General features: G+C 42.2%; 1 protein-coding gene across 1 annotated transcript in view; it reads left to right on the forward strand.

Annotated features, from left to right (window-relative positions):
• LOC133544486 (1,25-dihydroxyvitamin D(3) 24-hydroxylase, mitochondrial) overlaps nucleotides 1-14970 on the forward strand; it is a 34347-nt gene extending 19377 nt beyond the window's left edge. The window contains exons 7-13 of the mRNA XM_061889863.1: nucleotides 1647-1758; nucleotides 5225-5370; nucleotides 9528-9694; nucleotides 10019-10097; nucleotides 12098-12292; nucleotides 14385-14496; nucleotides 14582-14970. Of these exons, the coding sequence (XP_061745847.1) occupies nucleotides 1647-1758; nucleotides 5225-5370; nucleotides 9528-9694; nucleotides 10019-10097; nucleotides 12098-12292; nucleotides 14385-14495 (810 nt within the window). The 3' untranslated portion in view covers nucleotide 14496; nucleotides 14582-14970. The remainder of the gene's footprint in view (nucleotides 1-1646; nucleotides 1759-5224; nucleotides 5371-9527; nucleotides 9695-10018; nucleotides 10098-12097; nucleotides 12293-14384; nucleotides 14497-14581) is intronic.
• Nucleotides 14971-19453: the final 4483 nt, after the last annotated feature.

Consider the following 19453-nt stretch of genomic DNA (forward strand, 5'->3'; position numbering starts at 1 on the left):
GACAAGGTTGGAGAGACCTTAGTTATCATTAATTACACATTTGTTACACGTTTATAAAATAAAACCATAAAACGTTACTAACTTAAAAGCTATAATCGTTAGACCCAACACTTTTTGATGCACAAATGTAGCACAAACGATTGGGACAAGTTTGAGGGGGTTTTGACAAGGTTGGAGGGAACTTGGTTGTGATTAATAACACGTTTATTACATGTTTATAACACAAAACCATAAAACGTTAAAAACTTAAACGCTATAATCGTTACAGCTAACTTGTTTGCGGCACAAATGTAGTACAAACGATTGGGAAAAGTTTTGGAGTTTTGACAAGGTTGGAGGGAATTTAGTTATGATTAATAACACGTTTGTTTCATGTTTATAACACAAAACCATAAAATGTTAACTTAAAAGCTAAAATCGTTAGACCCAACCTTTTTGCAGCACAAACTTAGCACAAACGATTGGTAAACCTTTTTGAGTTTTAAAAAGGTTGGAGGGACCCTAATTATGATTAATAACACGTTTATTACGCCGTTGTCATATATAATATTAATAACTTAAAAGCTATAATCGTTAGACCCAACATTTTTGCAGCACAAATGTAGCACAAATGATTGGGAAAAGTTTTGAAAAATTTGGAGGACCCTAATTTTGATTAATTACACATTTATAACATAAAACCATAAAACGTTAATAAATTAAAAGCTATAATCGTTAGACCCAACCTTTTTGCAGCACAAATGTAGCACAAACGATTGGGAAAAGTTTTAGGGTTTTGACAAGGTTGAAAGGAACCTTGTTATGATTAACAACACGTTTATTGCACGTTTGTAACATAAAACCATAAAACGTTAATAACTTAAAAGCTCTAATCGTTAGACCCAACATTTTTGCAGCACAAATGTAGCACAAATGATTGGGAAAAGTTTTGAAGTTTTGAAAAATTTGGAGGACCCTAATTTTGATTAATTACACGTTCATTACACATTTATAACATAAAACCATAAAACGTTAATAAATTAAAAGCTATAATCGTTAGACCCAACCTTTTTGTAGCACAAACGATTGGGAAAAGTTTTGGAGTTTTGACAAGGTTGGAAGGAACCTTGTTATGATTAATAACACGTTTATTGCACGTTTGTAACATAAAACCATAAAACGTTAACTTAAAAGCTGTAATCGTTAGACCCAACATTTTTGCAGCACAAATGTAGCACAAACAATTGGGAAAAGTTTTGGATTTTTTACAAGGTCCAATTATGATTAATAACATGTTATTACACATTAATAGTGCTAATTAACAATTTATTACATGTTAATAACATAAAACGGTAACAACTTATAAAGTATATTTAAAACCAACATGTTTTGCAGCACAAATGTAACACAAACGATTGGGACAATTTGGCTGGATGATGGGGTTCATGTTATGATTAATAACACGTTAATAGCAAGTTATTACACGTTAATAACATAAAACAGTAACGACTTGAAAAGTATAATTAGACCGACATGTTTTGCAGCACAAATGTAGCACAAACTACTGGGACTAGTAGGGGTAGATTTGGACAAGGTGGGCGGGGCTAACTTGACCCAGGTGAGGCTTGGACTAAAAGCGCCTCTCTCTCTCCCTGTGGGTGTGGCAGATGATGAGCACGTTCGGCATGATGATGGTCACGCCCGTGGCGCTTCACAAGAGCCTCAACACCAAGACCTGGCAGGACCACACCCTGGCCTGGGACCGCATTTTCAGCACAGGTACAGTAACCCATGAACCAGAGTGCTGGTAAACGGCCTGACCTCAGGGGCGGGGAGAAATATTTGCAGAAACCGGAGCAACGGGTGAACGTTGAGCTCGATCAAAAGAGGGCGTCACAGTTTACGCCAAATAATCACTTCATTAAAAGTACAGTGTTTTATGTTCCCAAATTCAAACACAGTGTTACTGTTCAAACCGTGTGTAATGTTGCTGTGGGCGAAAATGTTCGGTATGCTTGTTAAATTAAACCCCCGCTTTGTTTTTAATGAATACCTAGGCCCACTGCGCTACTTTATTTGTGACATCGGTCATCACTGCAGTACTTGAACGTCCCGTTGGGTTTGAAAATAAATCCACAGTACACCCAGGGATGTAACGATACATGTTAGTATCCATCCATCCATTTTCTACCGCTTGTCCCTTTTGGGGTCACGGGGGTGGGGGGGTCGCTGGAGCCTATCTAAGCTGCATTCGGGCAGAAGTCGGGGTACACCCTGGACAAGTCGCCACCTCATCGCAGGGCACATGTTAGTATTATCGTTGAAATCAACATGACTTTGAATCATCCATCCATTTTCTACCGCTTATTCCCTTTGGAGTCACGGGAGGGGTCGCTGGAGCCTATCTCAGCTGCATTCGGGTGGAAGGCGGGTACACCCTGGACAAGTCGCCACCTCATCGCAGGGCACATGTTAGTATTACCGTTGAAATCAACATGACTTTGAATCATCCATCCATTTCCTACCGCTTATTCCCTTTGGAGTCACGGGAGGGGTCGCTGGAGCCTATCTCAGCTGCATTCGGGCGGAAGGCGGCGTACACCCTGGACAAGTCGCCACCTCATCGCAGGGCACATGTTTTTATTACCGTTCAAATTAACATGACTTTGAATCATCCATCCATCCATCCATTTTCTACCGCGTATTCCCCTTTGGGGTGGCGGGGGGCGCTGGCGCCGATCTCAGCTACAATCGGGCGGAAGGCGGCGTATACTCAGGACAAGTTGCCACCTCATCGCAGGGCACATGTTAGTATTACCATTCAAATTAACATGACTTTGAATCATCCATCCATTTTCTACCGCTTATTCCCCTTTGGGGTGGGGGGGGGGGCTGGCACCTATCTCAGCTACAATCGGGCAGAAGGCGGCGTATACTCTGGACAAGTCGCCACCTCATTGCAGGGCACATGTTAGTATTACCATTCAAATTAACAAAATTTTGAGTTACTCACAGCTTAATTGTTAGCATGAAAACAAATAAATGTACCAAAAAAACATGACACACACTATAAAGTTTAATTAAAATTATTATTCCAACAAACTTGTGACGCTTGGTGGGCATAGTGTTCGGGCAAGAACACAGCGAATGGTAAGAAAGAAAGATTTATTAACTAATAAAAACAGACAAGGAAACAGAAAAACTGGCACAAGGGCACAAAAGGCAAAACAAAAACTACTAGCATGTGAGCTAGGGATGAACTAAGCGTAGCGCGAAAGCTAGAGAGTAAATACATGGAAAAGCATACGTCACTTGTTGCGTGTAAGGCAAATTAGGATCCAAGAAAGAAGGAACAAAAATAAATAAGGCAGTAATCAAGAATAACAGGTGTGCGCCAAAAGCAAGGGGCAGGTGAAAAGTAAATAGCAACCATGGTGACTGAACTAACACAGGAAATAAGGAAGTCAAACAACTGAATGGGATATAAAAAGGAACAAAGCTACAACATGTTATGATCCAGGCATCGGATCATAACAAAACTAATCAAAAATCACTCGATAACAAAAAATAATTGTTTCGTTGCAGACTTTTTACCAATTTTTTCCACATTTTCAGAATGCTCTTGTTCTATTTTTAAACAAAGAAAACAATCCGAAGTTGTCTTTATTTTTAAGTTATTGTGCTGTGAATTTGCCAGTTCGGCCCACTTGGGAGTTGATTTTTCTCCATGCGGACAACTCCAATTCCATTGTATGTTATACTCTTCTGATACCACCAGATGGCAGTAAAGGTGTCCACATTAGCACAAAAGACCCCAATTCAGTAGTGTACACCATTTTGGAAATAAAGGGCGGCATAGCTCGGTTGGTAGAGTGGCCGTGCCAGCAACTTGAGAGTTGCAGGTTCGATTCCCGCTTGTGCCATCCTAGTTACTGCCGTTGTGTCCTTGGGCAAGACACTCTACCCACCTGCTCCCAGTGCCACCCACACTGGTTTAAATGTAACTATGTAAAGTGCTTTGAGTCACTTGAGAAAAGCGCTATATAAATATAATTCACAAGAGCTAAAAGGTGCTGTCCACGCATGTGGACAACAAAGGCCTTTAGAGGTTTTAATATACTATAACAAATGGTGACTTCCTGTCAGGAGTTGTAATATACGTCTATAAACAAGCTTTTTGGTGTGTTTAGTGAGACGGACGGAAGTTAAGTTGGAGAAAATGTGTTAGTTTGTAAATTAACTCCTGTTTCTCTGCGGCCCAGTAGCAAATGTGTCACGGTACCGGTACCAAGACCGGTGGTTGGGCACCCCTGATTTAAAACACATTCAAAACTGTTTGTCTATTTAATGAAGTGAACGTACAGTAGTTGTTCGTAGAACCGGCATTCCATTGTTATTAGAACATTCTGAATGGAGAACTGGTTTGAGTCCATGGTTCTCGCCCCGGAAAAGGTTGGCGTGCCATCTCCGGGTTGGGGAGGAGTTCAAGTACTTCGGAGTCTTGTTCACGAGTGAGGGAAGAGTGGATGGTGAGATCGGTGCGGCGTCTTCAGTAATGCGGACGCTGTATCGATCCGTTGTGGTGAAGAAGGAGCTGAGCCGGAAGGCAAAGCTCTCAATTTACCGGTCGATCTACGTTCCCATCCTCACCTATGGTCATGAGCTTTGGGTCATGACCGAAAGGACGAGATCACGGGTACAAGCGGCCGAAATGAGTTTGGGGCGCTCCCTTAGAGATAGGGTGAGAAGCTCTGCCATCCGGGAGGAGCTCGAAGTAAAGCCGCTGCTCCTCCACAAGGAGAGGAACCAGATGAGGTGGTTCAGGCATCTGGTCAGGACTGAGGTGTTCGGGGCACGTCCAACCGGTAGGAGGCCACGGGGAAGACCCAGGACACGTTGGCAAGACTATGTCTCCCGGCTGGCCTGGGAACACCTCGGAATCCCCCGGGAAGAGCTGGACGAAGTGACTGGGGAGAGGAGAGTCTGGGCTTCCCTGCTTAGGCTGTTGCCCCCGTGACCCGACCTCGGATAAGCAGAAGATGGATGGTTTTACTCGAGAATGAAACGGAAATTGACAGCCCGACCTGACCCTCTTCTGACACCGTGAATTGACTTGTTGAAAAACTTATTGGGATGTTACCATTTAGTGGTCGATTGTACGGAATATGTACTGTACTGTGCAATCTACTAATACAAGATTCAATTAATCAATCGTACTCAATCTGTACCCTCTCTCTCTCTCCAGTCAAAGTTTACATTGACAAGAAGCTGAAGAGGACCGCCCCGGGAGCGCCGGACGACCTGATCGGCGACATTCTCCACCACAGCGGCCTCTCCAAGAAGGAGCTGTACGCCGCCATCACCGAGCTGCAGATCGGCGGCGTGGAAACGGTGAGCCTCCTCCGACTGATTTACGCCTCACCTTTCGCCTACATAAATACATACTGTATATATCCCCCTTCCCGTAAAGAAGGGGTAAAGGCAAACAGCTGCTGCCTGCATGGGAGCCTTTGAGGAACCCGAAACATTTTCTCAGCTCCTTCTGAGGAATGCACTTGAAGGAGCCGCCCCGGTCTCGGTACTCACTCCCCTTTACCTGCTCAGTGGCCTAGTGGTTAGAATGTCTGCCCTGAGATCGGTAGGTTGGGAGTTCAAACCCCGGGTGAGTCATACCAAAGACTATAAAAAAAATGGGACCCATTGCCTCCCTGCTTGGCACTCAGCATCAAGGGTTGGAATTGGGGGGTTAAAGGCCTACTGAAACCCACTACTACCACTACGCAGTTTGATAGTTTATATATCAACGATCAATCAATCAATCAATCAATCAATGTTTATTTATATAGCCCCAAATGACAAATGTCTCAAAGGACTGCACAAATCATTACGACTACGACATCCTCGGAAGAACCCACAAAAGGGCAAGGAAAACTCACATCCAGTGGGACGCCAGTGACAATGCTGACTATGAGAAACCTTGGAGAGGACCTCAGATGTGGGCAACCCACCCCCCCCCCCTCTAGGGGACCGAAAGCAATGGATGTCGAGCGGGTCTAACATGATACTGTGAAAGTTCAATCCATAGTGGCTCCAACACAGCCGCCAGAGTTCAGTTCAAAGCGGATCCAAGACAGCAGCGAGAGTCCCGTCCACAGGAAACCATCCCAAGCGGAGGCGGATGAGCAGCGTATAGATGTCCCCAACCGATACACAGGCGAGCGGGTCTAACATGATACTGTGAAAGTTCAGTCCGTAGTAACGATGAAATATTAACATTGCAACACATGCCAATACGGCCTTTTTAGTTTTACTAAATTGCAATTTAAAATATCCCGCGGAGTTTCTTGTTGAAAACGTCGCGGACTGTCAGGAAATATTAGCGCAGCACTATTTGCGGCTAAAAGTCGTCCCTTTTCGTCGTGCAATTAAACAGTATTCTGGACATCCGTGTTGCTGAATCTTTTGCAATTTGTTCAATTAATAATGGAGAAGTCAAAGTAGAAAGATGGAGGTGGGAAGCATTAGCCTTTAGCCACACAAACACACGGTGATTCCTTGTTTAAAAATCCCGGAGATGAAGCCTTACTATGCATCAGAGCGGTCAAGCGAACATGGTTGCCGCCACTTGTCAACCGGCGGATTTCGGTGAGAAAATTGTGGTAAAAAGTCGCCTCTTACCGGAGATCAGCTGAGCTTGCTCCGTCCATGCAGCTGCCGTCGACTTCCCTCAGAGACACCCGTGGACACACCCCTCCGACTATCAGGTACTATTTAATCTCACTAAAACACTAGCCACACAATAGAAAGATAAGGGATTTCCCAGAATTATCCTAGTAAATGTGTCTAAAACATCTGAATCCGTCCCAATGCAATCGCCTTTTTTTTTTCCCCAGTCCTTCGCTATCAATATCATCATCCACGAATCTTTCATCCTCACTCAAATTAATGGGGAAATTGTCGTTTTCTCGGTCCGAATAGCTCTTGCTGCTGGAGGCTCCCGTTAAAAACAATGTGAGGACGTGAGGAGCCCTCACCCTTGTGATGTCATCGTCTGTGACTTCCGGTTTAAGGCAAGGCTTTTTTATTAGCGACCAAAAGTTGCGAACTTTATCGTCGATGTTCTCTACTAAATTTCGCGAAATGATCAAGTATGACACATAGAATGGACCTTCTAGACCCATTTAAAGGGGAACATTATCACAATTTCAGAAGGGTTCAAACCAATAAAAATCAGTTCCCAGTGGCTTATTTTATTTTTCGAAGTTTTTTTCAAAATTTTACCCATCATGGAATATCCCGAAAAAAGGCTTTAAAGTGCCTGATTTTCGCTCTCTGTAAATCCACCCGTCTACTTTCCTGTGACGTCACGCAGTGATGCCAATACAAACAAACATGGCGGATAGAACAGCAAGATATAGCGACATTAGCTCGGATTCAGACTCAGATTTCAGCGGTTTAAGCGATTCAACAGATTACGCATGTATTGACACGGATGGTTGGAGTGTGGAGGCAGATACCGAAAACGAAATTGAAGAAGAAACTGAAGCTATAGCAATTGAAGCTATTCGCTGATCGCCTTCTAACCGATTGCATCTTTTGAGCTCTGGAGCAACTTAAATCCGTCGATTGGTATGTGTTTGTTTAGCATCAAATGTGGGTGGAGGGAAAGGCTGGGTGCAAATATAGCTACAAATGTACATACAGCTAGCCTAAATTGCATGTTAGCAGCGATTAGCTGGCAGTCATGCCGTGACCAAATATGTCTGATTAGCACATAAGTCAATAACATCAACAAAACTCACCTTTGTGATTTCGTTGACTTTATCGTTGGAAATGCATCTGCTTTGAGTGTCGCAGGATATCCACACATCTCTGTCGTAGCATCGCTATCGTCTGTAAAATGTGCAGAACAAACCAGGGACTTTCGCATCTTTTGACACTGGTGCAACTTGAATCCGTCGATTAGTATGTGTTTGTTTGGCATTAAATGTGGGGGGAGGGAAAGGCTGGATGCAAATATATCAACAAATGTAAATACAGCTAGCCTAAATAGCATGTTAGCATCGATTGGCTGGCAGTCATGCCGTGACCAAATATGTCTGATTAGCACATAAGTCAAAAACATCAACAAAGGTCACCTCTGTGATTTTGTTGACTTTATCGTTGGAAATGCATCTGCTTTGAGTGTCGCAGGATATCCACACATTTCTGTCGTAGCATCGCTATCGTCTGTAAAATGTGCAGAACAAACCAGGGACTTTCGCATCTTTTGACACTGGTGCAACTTGAATCAGTCGATTGGTATGTGTTTGTTTGGCATTAAATGTGGGTGGAGGGAAAGGCTGGGTGCAAATATAGCTAAATATGTACATACAGCTAGTCTAAATAGCATGTTAGCATCGATTGGCTGGCAGTCATGCCGTGACCAAATATGTCTGATTAGCACATAAGTCAATAACATCAACAAAACTCACCTTTGTGATTTTGTTGACTTTATCTACTTTGAGTGTCGCAGGATATCCACACATCTCTGTCGTAGCGTCGCTATCGTCGGTAAAATGTGCAGAACAAACGACGGACTTTCGTATCTTTTGACACTGGTGCAACTTGAATCCGTCGATTGGTAAGTGTTTGTTTGGCATTAAATGTGGGTGGAGGGAAAGGCTGGGTACAAGTATAGCTAAAATTGTACATAAAGCTAGCCTAAATAGCATGTTAGCATCGATTAGCCGGCAGTCGTGCCGTGACCAAATATGTCTGATTAGCACATAAGTCAATGACATCAACAAAACTCACCTTTGTGATTTCGTTGACTTTATCTGCTTTGAGTGTCGCAGGATATCCACACATCTCTGTCGTAGCGTTGCTATCGTCGGTAAAATGTGCAGAACAAACGAGGGACTTGCGCATCTTTTGACACTGGTGCAACATGAATCCTTCGATTGGTAAGTGTTTATTTGGCATTAAATGTGGGTGGAGGGAAAGGCTGGATGCAAATATAGCTACAAATGAGGCATAACGATGCAATATGTACATACAGCTAGCCTAAGTAGCATGTAAGACAACTTGAATCCGTCCCCGATCGTGTTGTTACGCCCTCCGACAACACACCGACGAGGTACGGAAAACTGTCGAAAAACGGAAAATAACAGAGCTGATTTAACTTGGTATGTGTGATGTGTTTGAGAAAATGGCGGATTGCTTCCCGTTGTAACGTCACGGGTGAAAGGTCATCGCTCCGAACAATTGAAAGGTGTTTAAATCGCCAAATTCACCCTTTTAGAGTTCGGAAATCGGATAAAAAAAATAAATATGGTCTTTTTTCTGCAACATCAAGGTGTATATTGGCTCATTTCAGTAGGCCTTTAAATCACCATAAATGATTCCCCGGGCGCGGCACCGCTGCTGCCCACTGCTCCCCTCACTTCCCAGGGGGGTGATCAAGGGTGATGGGTCAAATGCAGAGGACAAAGTTCACCACACCTAGAGTGACAATCATTGGAACTTTAACTTAACTTAACGTAACTTTTTTTTCCCCCGTCTCTCAGACCGCCAACAGCATGCTGTGGGTCCTTCTCAACCTGTCGCGTAACCCCCATGCCCAGAGGACGCTGCTGAGGGAGATCAGGAGCGTGGTGCCCGCCGACCAGCAGCCGTGCGGCGAGCACCTGAAGAGCATGCCCTACCTCAAAGCCTGCCTGAAAGAGTCCATGAGGTACGGACGCCCCCGATTCCGAAAGAGTACCACGGAGATTAGAAAAGTCCACACATCGGAATACAATCTCCGTGAGATGTGGCTATCGCATGAGCGGCCCGGCTTAAGATCGCCCCCCCCCCGGGGTGGGGCCGGTCCGCTCGATTCCCTCACGTGCAGTCACAAGTTGTCGATGATGTTATTGAGGCCCACATCCACGGGGGTGAGGGGGGGGGAATGTACATGACCTGTGATTGGAGATTAGGCGGAAAACACGGTTTCCACTTAAAGAGCTTAGACATGTTACATGAAACCTTGATCATGGTTGGCCTGCTGCGTTCACAGGTTGACGCCGTCCGTTCCGTTCACCAGCAGGACCTTGGACAAAGACACGGTGTTGGGGGATTACGCCATTCCCAAAGGGGTAAGTGGCTTATCGGTTACAGTTATACAGCATGCATCTGACATGAGCAGATTACTGTCGTGTACGTCTGAAGGAGGCATGTTGTGGTCCTGGCCAGGAAATGTACTCGACAAAGTTTGATAATCCTAATAAACATAATATGATCCGCTGCCCGGATCATATTATGTTTAGGTTTTTGAGTCTTTCTGTATTATGTTCTGTTAGTGTTTGACTTCTTTAGTTCCTGGTGGCACTTCCTTGTATGTTTGGTCACCATAGTTACGTATTAGTTTCACCTGCCACTTGATTTAAGCCTGCCTCCTTCGTTCACTCAGTCTGGCTTCGTTGTTTGACTTTTGTTCCCCAGTTCTGGACTTGCTAGCTTCCGCGCTAGGCCTTGTTATTCCTCTAGCTCCCATGCTAGCTCTTTCTTGTATGTTTTGTCACCATAGTTACGTATTAGTTTCACCTGCCACTTGATTTAAGCCTGCCTCCTTCGTTCATCCAGTCTGGCTTCGTTGTTTGACTTTTGTTCCCCAGTTCTGGACTTGCTAGCTTCCGCGCTAGGCCTTGTTATTCCTCTAGCTCCCATGCTAGCTCTTTTGTTTTGTCTTTAGTGCCTTTAGCATGTTTTCCCTTTTCATAGTCTGTTTTATCCTTCAATAAATAATTTACTCTTACCTTCACGCTGTGTCTGAGCCCGACTGCATCCTTGAGAGAAGGACTCCACATCACCATGCAACCCAATCGTTACACCTGGCTCGGTATTGGGTGCTTACGCGTAGTGAGATCCTGGTTTCTGACATTTGGCCTGCATGGTGCATCTCAAAATGGGATGGAAGCTGTCATCATATTGTTACATTTGTCAATGACCGCGACATAGCGCACAAACATATTTTCAGGATTTTAGTTTCTGCTGAGTTGCTATGGCAGGCAAAGTGTAGGCGCTCTTTCACAGGGGTCCCCAAAACTACGGCCCGAAATGTAAATAAAGAAAAAAAAATGCGTCGCATTCGTGGAGAACACCCTGGACAAGTCGCCACCTCATTTATATATATATATATATATATATATATATATATATATATATATATACAGTACATACAAATTATTAACATTTTTATTTCTTATTAGTTTGCTATTTGAGTTTTTTTGGTATCGTTTTTGGCGCCCCCTATTGGTTGGTTGTGGTACATGCTAGCGTACTGAATATGTAATACGTGTGTGTGTGTGTGTATGTATGTATGTATGTATGTATGTATGTGTGTATATATATATATATATATATATATATATATATATATATATATATATATATATATATACACACACACACATATATAAGCAGTAGGAGTTGGATGGATATATATGTATATATATATATATATATATATATATATATATATATATATATATATATATATATATATATAAATTTATACACATACATACATATATACACATGTATACATCTACATATATATATACACAAATACCTACACACATATACATACATATATATATATATACATACAAATTATTAACATTTTTATTTCTTATTAGTTTGCTATTTTTTTTTGTATCGTTTTTGGCGCCCACTATTGGTGGGTTGTGGTCAAAACACGTAAGACATGCTAGCGTACTGAATATGTAATACGTGTGTGTGTATATATATATATGTATATATATATATATATATATATATATATATATATATATATACATACAGTATACATACATATATACCTATACATAGATATATATACATATACATACATCTACACACACACATACATATATATCAGCAGTGGCCTGCGTTCTTCACGCATAAAAAATATATTGAAAAAAAAAAGATAACTACTCCCCGCGACCCCGAAAGGGAATAAGCGGTAAAAAATGGATGGAAGATAACTACTATAAAGTATTCACATATTAAAACCATTCATAATCTTGGAAAATGTACCTAATGACTTGACCAGTGAGTGTATTTCACTAACCGCCCTTCGCTTGTCCTCCTGCAGACAGTCCTGATGATCAACAGCCACGCCATCGCCGCCAACGAGGAGTACTTTGACGACAGCAAACAGTTCAAGCCCGAGCGCTGGTTGGAGAAGAACACCATCAACCCCTTCGCCCACGTTCCCTTCGGCATCGGCAAGAGGATGTGCATCGGCCGGCGGCTGGCCGAGCTGCAGCTGCATCTGGCCATGTGCTGGGTAAGACACCGGCGGCCTGGTTCAAGGTTCCCACACCAGCGCCGGAGTTGGATTTCCTCATGCGCTACAAAAATATTTTCAAATATTAACACTGAATTAGTCTTGATTTGAATGATATTCAAGAACTACATCTAAGCTACTTACAGATTAACAGGATAAACCTTGTCAATTGATATAAAAACTTGTGTTGATCACAAAGATTATTATCAAGGCTTAGGTCAGGCTGATTAAAGAAACAATTATTATGATACTAATCAAACATAATGCAAAATAAAGGACTTATGCGTAACTAACTAAAAATACACGAGCATACAATTATGTAGGACTAAAATAAATACACTTTATAATATATAACAATTAATATGTTTCTTACGCTAAAACACCTTCACCACTTTAATCATATTTTTTGCGCTTAAAGGCCTACTGAAATGAGATTTTCTTATTCAAACGGGGATGGCAGGTCCATTCTATGTGTCATACTTGATCATTTCGCGATATTGCCATATTTTTGCTGAAAGGATTTAGTCGAGAACATCGACGATAAAGTCCGCAACTTTTGGTCGCTAATAAAAAAGCCTTGCCTGTACCGGAAGTAGCAGACGATGTGCGCGTGACGTCATTGGTTGTGGAGCTCCTCACATCTGAACATTGTTTACAATCATGGCCACCAGCAGCCAGAGCGATTCGGACCGAGAAAGCAATGATTTCCCCATTAATTTGAGCGAGGATGAAAGATTTGTGGATGAGGATAGTGAGAGTGAAGGACTAAAAAAAAAAAAAAAAAAAAAAAAAGAGAGGGCAATGAGAGCGATTTAGATGTTATTAGACACATTTACTAGGATAATTCTGGAAAATACCTTATCTGCTTATCGTGTTACTAGTGTTTTAGTGAGATTGTATAGTCGTACCTGAAAGTCGGAGGGGTGTGGCCACGGGTGTGGTGACCGCCAGTGTCTCTGAGGGAAGCCACGGAGGAGGCGAGAGAGTCGCAGCTGTCTCTTTGACAGCTGCAGGAGGAACGACACAAGCTCCGCTCATGTCTACGGTAAGAGCCGAATTATTACCGCAATTTTCTCACCGAAACTTGCTGGTTGACATGTGGTAGAGATCCATTTTCGCTTGATCGCTCTGTTCCATATTAAAGCTACACCGTCATCAGTAGGGAATGTAAACAATGAAACACCGGCTGTGTTTGTGTTGTTACAGCCGGCCGCAATGCACCGCTTCCCACCTACAGCTTTCTTCTTTGACGTCTCCATTATTAATTGAACAAATTGCAAAAGATTCAGCAACACAGATGTCCAGAATACTGTGTAATCATGCGATTAAAGCAGACGACTTTTAGCCGTGATCGGTGCCGGAAGAAAATGTCCGCTACAACCCGTGACGTCACGCGCAGGCGTCATCATAAGCGTCATCATTCCGCGACGTTTTCAACAGGATACTTGGCGGGAAATTTAAAATTGCAATTTAGTAAACTAAAAAGGCCGTATTGGCATGTGTTGCAATGTTAATATTTCATCATTGATATATAAACTATCAGACTGCGTGGTCGGTAGTACTGGCTTTCAGTAGGCCTTTAAATCAGTGGTCACCAACCACCGGGCCGCAAAATAATTTTTTATAAAAAAAATTTTTTTTTTATTAAATCAACATAAAAAAACACAATATACACTTACAATTAGTGCAAAAACCACAAAAACCTCCCTTTTTTATGACGAAAACGTCCCTTTTTTATGACGAAGAAGAAAAAAAAGAAAAAAGAAAAAAAAGGACCCCCCACCCCCCGGGCTGCGGGACAAATTATTAAGCGTTGACCGGTCCACGGATACAAAAAGTTTGGGGACCACTGCTTTAAATGCCCGGCAGACCACATTAAATGATGTGACAGGCTATTTTAAATAATTGGTTCCGGACATGACCGCGATAAACGCATTTCCACAAAGTAGGAATGACTACTATCAATCAATCTTTTTAGTTTTTTTTTTTTTTGCCATTTTAAGATGGAAAATGGTAAATTTAGGACCTAAAAATGTTGACTTTTCGCGTCTCAACATCCTTTGACCGGACACTTGTTTGGTTTCTCCCTCAGCTGGTGCGAGACTTTGAGATTGTGGCGACGGACAGCGACCCGCTGGACGTGATCCACTCGGGACTATTGATCCCCAACAGAGAACTCCCGGTGGCCTTCAACAGGAGATGAGGTGAAATACGAAGTGCTAAATATTTCTTTCCTTTATTATTAATATTATTTTATTTTTTTTACTTAACTCTTATTTTCCCTTCCAGGCTTCCGTAGTCCTGGGGACTGGAAAGCTGGTACCTCTGTTGCTGTGGCCCCGCCTGGATGGACCACTGACTCCCTCTATTGCTGCTCTGTAAATAGAACTCAAACACAAGCATTACTGCTCTTTGTGTAATCATGCCAGAAATACCTCAAACTTATTTAAAAATATATGACTTCAAAGTGTTCAATGACCAAAATACCAGTGGTTGTGTACAAATTGAGCGTAGGCAGCTGTCATTAAATCGCATTAAGTCTTGTATGTAGATGTTCCAAGTATGTATACTGTATATGTTGTGTTCATTGTCATTGTGTATATAAAAGTGCAATTGTGTACATGGTTTTATCTAGAGGCCTATTTTATTCCCAGAAATAAACAAATACATGAAATAAAGTCACTTGCTTATTTATTTATTTTTCATATTGATACCTTCTCGCAGTAAAAAAGTCTAAAGTTATTTTTGGAACTAAATAATGCACAATTGTCCATCCATCCATCCATCCATCCATCATTTTCCGCTTATCCGAGGTCGGGTCGCGGGGGCAGCAGCCTAAGCAGGGAAGCCCAGACTTCCCTCTCCCCAGCCACTTCGTCCAGCTCTTCCTGGGGCTTGTATTTACAGTTATTCTCTATTCTGATCGATGCAGGTTCATTTAGGATAATAACTAATAAATATAATCTAATAAGTAATACATATTTAGGAGGAAAGCACATTTAATTCGTTTTTAAAGGGGAACTGCACATTTTAGGGGAACTTTGCCAATCATTCACTATCATTATCCATCCATCCATTTTCTACCGCTTATTCCCTTTTATGGGGTCGCGGGGGGCGCTGGCGCCTATCTCAGCTACAATCGGGCGGAAGGCGGGGTACACCCTGGACAAGTCGCCATCACTATCATTATGAACGACAAAAACTTGTAAAAATCATCTCGTTCTCGGGAAATGGGGTTTGGGGGGGTGTTGAGGTAGTGGTGGGGGTGTGTATATATTTCAAGTATTTCTTTTATATATATATATATATGTGTATACATGTACATACATACATACATGTATGTATATATATATATATATACATACACACAAATGTATATACATGTGTATATATATACACACACACACACATATATATATATATATATATATATATATATATATATATATATATATATATATATATATATATATATATATATATATATATATATACATATATATTTTATTTAATTTTTTTAAATAAATGCATTCGTTGTTTCATAAGGATACCTGACAGTTTGGACATGTTTTAGTTTTTCCTCTGTGTGTCTTGTTTCCTGTCAGCGCTCTTATTTTGTCTTTATTTCCTGCTGTTATCCCTGAGTGTTTTTTCCCCCTCAGTTGTAGCTGATTGGCAGGGGGCCACACCTGGTGTCAATCAGCCAGATGCTATTTAGACCTGCTTGTTCCTGCACTCCGGGCTGGATTATTATCATTACGACTTGTCGCTCCTACCGTTTGTAGCTGTATCCTAAAGCTGTTGGGTGCGTGCTGTCATTTCGTCCAAGTTCCTGTTTCCTGGTATCCTGTTTCCTGTCTCCTAGTTCCTGGTTTGTTTTCTTTTTGTTGTTTTTGAAGATTAATGTTTTCCCGCATAATGCCTGCCGCCTTCTCGGGGGTTCGTCACCAACTCTGACACATTGTTTATACAATTTTATGTATATATATATATATATATATATATATATATATATCATTTTATTTAATTTTTTTTTAATAAATGCATTCGTTGTTTCAATTTTGACGGAAAAAAATGCATATTTTAAACTTTAATAATATCTGATCATGGCAATTATATTATTATATACTGTATTGCAAAACTATTTATGTGAGCTAAAAACAAACGGTTAAGTATCTGCTTGTCACCTTTATTTATGATTTTAAAGCAAGTTTTACTTAAAAAAAAATATCTAATAGTCAACTGCATATGAATTTCGATTAATCACCCGCGACCCCAAAAGGGAATAAGCGGTAGAAAATGGATGGAGGAAGATGATTAATCACAGGTTACAACTCGCATGCAAAAGTTTATGTCGGGCTTTCCCCTGACAGTTTGTTTGTGTTTTAGTTTTTTCCTCTGCATTTGTCTTGGTTTCCTCTGTATGTGTAGTATTTCCTGTCAGCGCTCTTATTTTGTCTGTTTCCTGTGTTTCTCCCTGAGCGTTTTTCCCCCTCAGCTGCGGCTGATTGGCACCGTGCAGACACAAGTCAAAAGTGGTAAAGGAATGGCTAAATCGGCCTAGAATTAAGGTTTTAGACAGGCCTTCCAAAATTCCTGACTTGAAAGTGTGGACAATGCTGAAGAAACAAATCCATGTCAGAAAAGCAACACATTTAGCTGAACTTCACCAATTTTGTCAATGGGAGTGGTCAAAAATTCTACCAGAAGCTTGTGGATGGCTACCAAAAGCGCCGTATTGCGGTGAAACTTGCCAAAGGACATGTAAGCAAATATTAACATTGCTGTACGTATACTTTTGACCCAGCACATTTGCTCACATTTTTAGTCGACCCATAATAAATTCCTGAATGTTTTTTGTGACCTACAAATATGTGCTCCTATCTCTTTATCGCAAAAAAATAAGAGTTGTCGAAATGATTGGAAACTCTCAAGACAGCCATGACATTAAGTTCTTTACAAGTGTATGAAAACTTTTATGCCAAAGAGCAGGGGTCTCAGACACGTTATTTTGCGGCCCCTACTTTAATATAACGTTTAATGTTAGTGCGGCTCGCAAGTTTTATATGAATGGCGTGCGGAGCTGAAGGAATCTACCAATCACGGTGTGATATGTGGCTCTCGAGGGCCGAACATTGACGTCACTTGCATGATGCAAGCAGAGAAACGTTTTGCCGCTTTTCCACTAAACCCGCACGCGCTCTTCTGGCCCTCCCTCCCTCCCTTGCTCGCCCGCCTGCTCACTCCGTCAACCTCGCTCTCTCTCTTTCTCTCTCGCTCCCTCACTTGCCCTGGTAAACAGCCCGGGCCGGTAGCTTCCCAAGCACTCCGCCGAAGGACCGAGCGACAATACAAAACTGTGGTGCGACAGAGAGTCGCTGGGCGATTTGTGTGAATTGTGAATTATATTTATATAGCGCTTTTTCTCTAGTGACTCAAAGCGCTTTACATAGTGAAACCCAATATCTAAGTTACATTTAAACCAGTGTGGGTGGCACTGGGAGCAGGTGGGTAAAGTGTCTTGCCCGAGGACACAACGGCAGTGACTAGGATGGCGGAAGCGGGAATCGAACCTGCAACCCCCAAGTTGCTGGCACGGCCACTCTACCAACCGAGCTAAACCGCTCCTTGGTCGTGTAACACGTTAGTCGTGGTGTTAGCCCGTTCGGGGCTAATCGTGCTACCGTAACTGTAAACTCCAACCCCTGCCGTTGGCTCCAGAATTTTTGTTATTTGGGTCCAAAATGGCTCTTTCAACATTCTGGATTGCCTACCTCTGCGTTAGTGGATAAGCGGCAAATGGGTGAAAGCGGCAGAAACGTTTCCATGGAGACGAGGGTTATCTTACGTGCCTGGCTGCAGTCACACCGCAACACCAGTCCCTGATAACCTGGACCATTTCAAACCGCTATTTTTTTTAATTGTTTAATTTGCATCGTCTCAAATTACTTAAAGGCCTACTGAAAGCCACTACTACCGACCACGCAGTCTGATAGTTTATATATCAATGATGAAATATTAACATTGCAACACATGCCAATACGGCCTTTTTAGTTTACTAAATTACAATTTTAAATTTCCCGCGGAGTTTCTTGTTGAAAACGTCGCGGAATGATGACGAGTACGCGTGACGTCACGGACTGTCAGGACCTATTAGCGCAGCACCATTTGCGGCTAAAAGTCGTCTCTATTCATCGCGCAATTAAACAATATTCTGGACATCTGTGTTGCTGAATCTTTTTCAATTTGTTCAATTAATATTGGAGAAGTCAAAGAAGAAAGATGTAGGTGGGAAGCTTTTAGCCTTTAGCCACACAAACACACGGTGATTCCTTGTTTAAAGGTGAAGCTTTACTATGGATCAGAGCGGTCAAGCGTACATGGTTCCCGACCACTTGTCAACCGGCAGGTTTCGGTGAGAAAATTGTGGTAAAAAGTCGCCTCTTACCGGACATCAGCTGAGCTTGCGTCGTCCATGCAGCTGCCGTCGACTTCCCTCAGAGACTGGCCTCAAGACACATGTGGACACACCCCTCCGACTATCAGGTACTATTTAATCTCACTAAAACGCTAGCAACACAATAGAAAGATAAGGGATTTCCCAGAATTCCATCCCCATCCATTTCCTACCGCTTATTCCCTTTCGGGGTCGCGGGGGGCGCTGGCGCCTATCTCAGCTACAATCGGGCAGAAGGCAGGGTACACCCTGGACAAGTCGCCACCTCATCACAGGGCCAACACAGATAGACAGACAACATTCACACTCACATTCACACACTAGGGCCAATTTAGTGTTGCCAATCAACCTATCCCCAGGTGCATATCTTTGGAAGTGGGAGGAAGCCGGAGTACCCGGAGGGAACCCACGCATTCACGGGGAGAACATGCAAACTCCACACAAAAAGATCCCGAGCCTGGATTTCAACCCAGGACTGCAGGAACTTTGTATTGTGAGGCAGACGCACTAACCCCTCTGCCACCGTGAAGCCCTTTCCCAGAATTATCCTAGTAAATGTGTCTAAAAACATCTGAATCAGTCCCAATGCAATCGCCTTTCTTTTTAACTTTATTTTTTATTTTTTTATTTTTAATCCTTCGCTATCAATATCATCATCCACAAATCTTTCATCCTCGCTCAAATTAATGGGGAAGTTGTCGTTT

This window comes from Nerophis ophidion, linkage group LG02 (assembly GCF_033978795.1).
Source record: "Nerophis ophidion isolate RoL-2023_Sa linkage group LG02, RoL_Noph_v1.0, whole genome shotgun sequence".
Lineage (NCBI taxonomy): Eukaryota > Metazoa > Chordata > Actinopteri > Syngnathiformes > Syngnathidae > Nerophis > Nerophis ophidion.